The 6,946-nt window shown below is 32.6% G+C and overlaps 1 protein-coding gene across 3 annotated transcripts; it reads right to left on the reverse strand.

The window, feature by feature from the left end:
• Nucleotides 1-281: 281 nt before the first annotated feature.
• LOC123195981 (B-box zinc finger protein 32-like) lies at nt 282-2,299 on the reverse strand. Of its 3 annotated transcripts, none has more exons than XM_044609858.1 (2): nt 1,514-2,268; nt 282-784 (listed from the first exon to the last, which is right to left on the reverse strand). In XM_044609858.1, exons 1-2 carry the CDS (start codon nt 1,799-1,801, stop codon nt 653-655), a joined length of 420 nt encoding a protein of 139 aa, XP_044465793.1. In that variant the 5' UTR covers nt 1,802-2,268; the 3' UTR covers nt 282-652. The 3 variants fall into 3 exon arrangements, 1 of the variants encoding a protein (XP_044465793.1); XR_006497553.1 differs by having other exon boundaries at nt 282-825; nt 1,514-2,299; XR_006497552.1 differs by having other exon boundaries at nt 778-863; nt 1,514-2,299.
• Between the last annotated feature and the right edge of the window lie 4,647 nt (nt 2,300-6,946).

A 6,946-nucleotide genomic window follows, 5' to 3' on the forward strand; every position in this document is an offset into this window, starting at 1 on the left:
TAGATAATGTTATGTTTGATAAGATCAAACTCTTAACTTATCTGTTTTAGTAATGATGGGTTAATTACTAAACTTAGAGTTTGATTAATTTGGTATGATTAGTTCTATTTTAAAAAGACAATCTCATTTGAGTGGTATTTTTGTTAAAAAAAAAAAAAAGAAGAAAGTTTTCACTGCACAACCCTTTTTCTGATGTAATTAAAATTTTGTCATGACTTGTTTCATCAACCACGAGCCAAAAAATGCTTCATAAAGCAATTAAATTGAACGAACGCAATTGATGATGCTGAAGGGAGAAATTTGAGTAAATTAAGTTTTTTTTTTTTAAGTAAATATCAACATTAAAACACCCTAAAAAAGGGGGCACAAAAATACAACCCAAACTCATCTCGTAAGGATAGCAGAAATCTTTCAAACCCCTTCTTAAAATAAACTAAAACCAATAACTGCCTGAAAAACAGACGGATACTAGAAAATACAATCTGATATTGAAATAAGCATGACACAACTCAATCAGCCATGGCAGGAGACCAGAGATAGCAATCAAAGCCCAGCAACAGTATCAAGCAGCAAGCTGCACACACCTGAAACAGAAAGGCATTAACCCAGCCACCAGGAACAAACCACAGAAGCAGATTCTTAACCTGCCCTTTCATAAAGAATATTTGCTGGAGCCACAACTATATACCACCCTTGAATTAGCACTGCAGAACATTTCCTGGAATGTGACCAATGATGACACCCCTTCGCACAAAGAGAATGGCAGCAAAGAACAGCCTACAAGCTAAAAGAGAACAGCAGCCAGCAAATTCAGAAGAAAACCATCTGCAAAGCCGCGGCAGAGGTCACACAAAATCCAGCACCTTGCAGGAAACCAGAAATCAGGAACCACACACTTGCAGAACTGCAGCAGCTGTCCAGGATGCAGATACAAACCCAGACAACACCAGCAGCCAGCAGAGTAAATTAAGTTTTACTTGTGGGAATAGTTATGAACTTTACAGATAGTAAATGTAAATTATATTATTCTTTACAGATATTACAGATTCTGTGACCGTTCGAGAGCAACAAATTAAAGAACAATTATGCAGACATAATTGAGTCATTCTACGGGCTTGCTTATTACTTAGAATTTCATTGATATTCGTAATTTCCAGGTGATCGCATCAATTATCGGAATGCATTTACAATACTATCTCATATTTTCCCGGAATTAAGGCTGCCACTATTTCTAAAATTGAATATGTAGCATATGAAAATTTGATCTCTTTCTTATGGTTCTCTCTTTCATATATAATGATAACCTCAACCACAAACTTGATATCATTACATTTATCGGCTCACTGGACACAACCCAACAACTAGAAATTGCATGCATAACTGAAAAGGCAAAGAAAAGAAAAGGAGAAAGTGATGAAACAAAAGATCAAAGAAACAGAAAGGGTGTTCTAAGTATTCTTGAACTCTTTCTTTCAACCTTGGAATTGTACCTCCTCCTCTCAACCCAACTCACCATTGTTGGAAGCAAAACTTGAAGCGAAACGCCAATGAGGTATCGTTGCGTGAGGCTTTGACATGTGTTGCAGAGAAAACATCTAACATGTCTTCGTGCTAAGAAATTAGCTTCATGCACCCATTTGTCACAGTTTCTACATAGATATGCATCATCAGCTTGGCAATACAATGAAGCCCTCATGCCACAAAGCTCACAAGAAATCCAGCATGAAGCAGTATTGTTTACATTAACTGAAACTTCATCCTTGAAACAGAACCCAGTAGCTTGTTGGGTACCTCTGCACATTTTAGAAGCTGAATGTGTATAGGCTAGAAAGTTCGGTTGAAATAGCTAGCCAATTTATAAGGTTGCTGGTATATAAGAATGTATATAAATATTAAAATCACAGAGTTGGAAATGATAACATGACGATATGAATGTCAACTACATGACAAAATTGTCATTGGTTCTCTCGGTTTCTTTCTCTGTCGTATTATTAGAGCATAAAACTTGAACTTGTGGTCAAGAAAATACTTTTACAGTAAAGTTAGGTTGAAATAGCTAGCCAATTTATAAGGTTGCTGGTATATAAGAATGTATATAAATATTAAAATCACAGAGTTGGAAATGATAACATGACGATATGAATGTCAACTACATGACAAAATTGTCATTGGTTCTCTCGGGTTCCTTCTCTGTCGTATTATTAGAGCATAAAACTTGAACTTGTGGTCAAGAAAATACTTTTACAGTACTACCTGAGTAAAGTAAATAAGGTAATTGCTGGCTTTTTGAGATGCTTGAAGGGATCTTTTGGACCATGATTTTTGTATTTGAGTGGTTACAAAGTCAATTTGATTTACAAAAGAAGAAAGCCATTGTATGGTCTAAAATTAAAGCACTTTCTAGTAGTGCCCACCAAGGATATAGAGTTGAGCAGAAGTTTGACAAGTTCAGGTTTGAAAGAGATTTGATATACAATTTACTTGATGGATGCCAACCTTGTTACACCCCCAATTCATGGAAGCTACGTGGAGACCCAACACTGGAAGGAATGTCAAGTCCGTGTCCACAAGTTTCTCCACCATTGATACTTGAGTCCACTTGTGTGGTTGATACTTTTATAAGCTTATCAATACTTCTTTAAGCCGTCCATTATCCGATAATGATAACTGTCTGATCAACTTTGAAGACTAAAATTTGGTGAGTACCCCTTTTTCAAACAAGCAAACATTAAAGCAAAGGTGCTTCTGAAAATTGACGAGGCAGATACATCTTCATTCTGTGATTATAAAAATCCTAAGCTATTCTTTTCTCACACGCTATTGCCAGCCAGCCACAAACAGCTTCCATGTGTCATATTAGTGAACTACTTTTAGCACCCGATTTATAATTAAAAGTTTAGATAGAACATTAATGATAACCTTATCCTCATCCTATTCAGCCGACCTGACAGATCGAAGATTTTAAAATCAAAAGTCAAGGCTCTAAGAAAAAATGAGGTTCAAATGTGCTTTTTTTTCCTTAAAAAAAAAAAAAAGCTTGTATATAAAACTACATAATGGAAGGGACAAAAGAAAAAAGATCATACATGAGACTAGAGATATATTTCATATCATTCTTATATCACATAAAAATTGATGAGAATATCATGCACGTGGGTATTTCGATTATCAGACCAAATCTTGTGATAACGTTGATGCCACATTTATTTCTCTAACACATTTCTATTCATCTCCTCAAACATTCACACACATTTATAGTAGACTTATTCGAGTCTTCTTAACCATAACTTATCTTGTGCCAGAGTTAAAACTGTGTATATCAGTTGGTGATGAGAAACCACATTAGCAGTAGTTTGACACTAAAAATAAGGTACAAACACATCTCACTCTTTCATAATCTCAACAATGGCTCACAAAACTGAAAAACAATAGACAACATAGCTTGAGGTATCTTAGAGAGTGGTCTATAGCCTCTTCAAGGTTGACACACTACCACCCAAGCAAGTATACAAGTCAATCGAGCCTATTGAACTAGGTTTGACTTATTCAAGTCTAGACCCTTGACCAAATTTTGGGCCCAAGTTCCTAGCTTGTCCATTTGTGTCTAGATTTTTTTTTTTTTTATCAAGCCCGGTTCATTAAATCAAATAGGATAAGTAGCCAAGTATGTCTAATCTTGAGGCCACTAGTGTACAACCACTTGAATACTCATCAGGCCTTTCTAGAGAAAGTGGTTGATTACGCCTCAAATTTCCTTTCTCCTTTACAACAAGACAAGCTCTCTATTTCTCTAGTCCAATATATCATTTCGTGTCTCAAACCAACCCACTATCATGTAATGCTCATCTCCAAATATATACTTCTAAATGAAATATGGACCTAAAGTAACATGTAATCTTAAAACTTCAATCCAAACAAACAACGAAATTTAAATCATGATATACACTTAACAATACATTTTGTGCAAAAAGGTCTATGAAACAACTCAATTGAAACATCTCTAGTTATATAAGATAAAGTCATCAAATACTATTTGAAATATAAAACCCATAACTGAATAGTGTAAAATCAATACACATCAAATATAATAACTCAAATATAATCACAAGTAACTAAAATGCCCCTCCTCATGCAACTCCACTAGCTAGATTGTTGGTGACAAGACTTGTCTAACAAGCTAATCTCATAACATTCTAACACTCTTATGGGACTTAAGAGGTTGAGACACATCTTGTAAAACTGTTTAAAAAAAAAAAATCTACAACACACCTATATCTATAACACTTAATTATACATTAAAACTAGGCCTCTGGTCTTACCATAATTACATATAAAAACATCTTGATTCCATTTCAAAATTATGAGGATAAATTTTAGTTAGGCCTATGACCTTTCAACATTTACATAAAGTTTCTTACCATAATTACATAATTACATACCATAGACATCTTGTAATTATGGTCTTACCATGATTACATACAAAACCATCTTGATTTCATTTCAAGATTATGAGGATAAATTTTAGTTAGGCCTACAACCTTTCAACATTTACATAAAGTTTCTTAAAAGGATTTGCATAGACATATGCAAAATGAGACACCTACTTGAGATGTTACGTTGTGACACAACTTTGAGTTTAGCACAATCCTGGAGGGAAAAATTCTATGAAGGTGAGCTAAAAGCTCAGTAAGTGGGTAATTATAAAACAATTCTAAAATATTTGAATGCATATATGAAGGAAATATATAACAATTCATAATATATTAACTAACCAACCCAAGATGTTAAATTTCTAAGAATGAATTTAAACCATCACCACTGAGATAAAATAATTTACTGTTAATAATTAAGGTTTATTAGGAAACATCATACTTGAACAAATTATTAAAATTTCTCACTAAATGAATATAACAACCACCCAATAAAAATTTAAAGGTTGCAATTATCATTGAACCAATTTATAACCATTTTTAGATTTTTAAATTTGGCAACATACTCACAACAACGAGATTGTCAATGTATCTATGCATATTCAATATCCTGAATTGAAATTTATAGGAAATAAGCATTGCACAAGTGATAAATATGCTTGGGAAAATCATATTTAAATAGAAGGTATGATTATCAACAACTCATACATTGATTTTCTTTATTTATTTATGAACCTCTCACAAAAACAATAACATGAGCTATACACCATTACCAATATTCTCAAGAAGAAATTTGTCTTACCTAGTAGGTGTCCCTTACATAAGTAGAGCGAGGAAGAATTGTTACACTCAACATGTTGTAATTTTGCTCCGATAAAGCAACTAAAATATGTCATACTTGATATAAAATATTGCACAAGCATAGTAACTAAAATCTATCATGCCTAGTGTGAAATACTGAATAGGTAGAATAATGAAAATCTGTCATACTTGACATGAAATATTGCATAGGCAGAGCAAGTTATTACATGATATGCATTAGCAAAGAATATCTAAATGATATCATATCTTAATACCATATTCATAATATAATAACTCCATAATAGAAATTTAAAATAATCATTATCAGACAACAACCACTGTCACATCGTACTAAATTAATTGTATCCAACTTTATAGTTACCTACAACACCAAACTAGGTGACAATCAACGATATAATTATACTCATCACTGAATTAAGATTTCATTCAACTCTACGGCTAGACACACATCAATAACAAGTTTTTCAGCATGTTTCGATCACCCATAAAATTGACTTTAAATCAACTTCAACTCTGAAACTTCACAAAACATCAATTCCTCTATAGAGCCAAACTAAATATTTTTTAGCTCTACAACTACACACAACATCAGATCAACTAACATTTAACAATTTTAATCACTTGTATGATTGAATTAAACATTTTTATGTTCTACAACTACACAAAACATCAATAACTTAAATATTTAGAAAATTCAACTGGATCATAACTAAATTTAACAACTTCGGCTCCTAGCCACTCATACAACATCAATTAATTTAACCTTTAGAATCTACAATAATACATAACATTTAATTTAAGTGACCTTCAACTTTATAGTTACTCACAACCAAATTCAATAACATACATAAAAGTTCTATTGATTTATAGGGGATTTCATAAAATCCATAATACCATTTATTAGGGATTTAAAATAAAAATATAAGTTTGTATAAAATAAATTATAGTTCAAAGTTTGTTTCCCACTCACAACTTAAAGTAGACCCAAAGTTTATGTTGAAATTCTCTACGAATCTTCCTCCTTCCTCACCATTGGCTTTCTTTATGCCAACTACTCACCTTGCCTACTTGGAAAACCACAAAAAAAGGAACACATAAGTGTTACATCACTTAGTAAGTAAGTGACCACTCAACACCTTGAACATAAAGCAATTGAGCTAGTGTTCCTAAGTTGAACTAAAATCTCATAAAGCTATGGTCTACCTTCAGATGTTTTCTACCATCCTAGATGCTCATTTGACTAAATTTCAACGTATTGATGCTTTGTCTACATAGGCATTATCATCCTAGATAACTAGTCCTAAGCTTATGGTATCAATCGAATACCATCTTTTGATCTTGACATATTCTTTATTTTTTTGTCGTTGTGTTATTACAATGTATTGTTGATTTAGAAGGTTGTGTACTCATTTGTAAGTTGAAAATTGTCCACCATTATTTTGAGTGGGTTGGTTTATTTGGATAATGTCCCATGATTTTACTCTTCACAGTGAAAAGATTTTCATGTTAAATTATGATGTTGTTTTCTGTTATATTTGCTTTTGATTGTTTGATATGATAGAAACATATTTTAATTGATTTTTTGCTATCACATAGTTCAATCAAGAAGATGAGAGTTTGATTTTTGGTCTTATTAGTTTAATTGCTTTTTTCCCAACATTTTACATAGTCAAATCTATAGCTACAATCAAAAA

This window comes from Mangifera indica, chromosome 14 (genome assembly GCF_011075055.1).
Source record: "Mangifera indica cultivar Alphonso chromosome 14, CATAS_Mindica_2.1, whole genome shotgun sequence".
Classification (NCBI taxonomy): domain Eukaryota; kingdom Viridiplantae; phylum Streptophyta; class Magnoliopsida; order Sapindales; family Anacardiaceae; genus Mangifera; species Mangifera indica.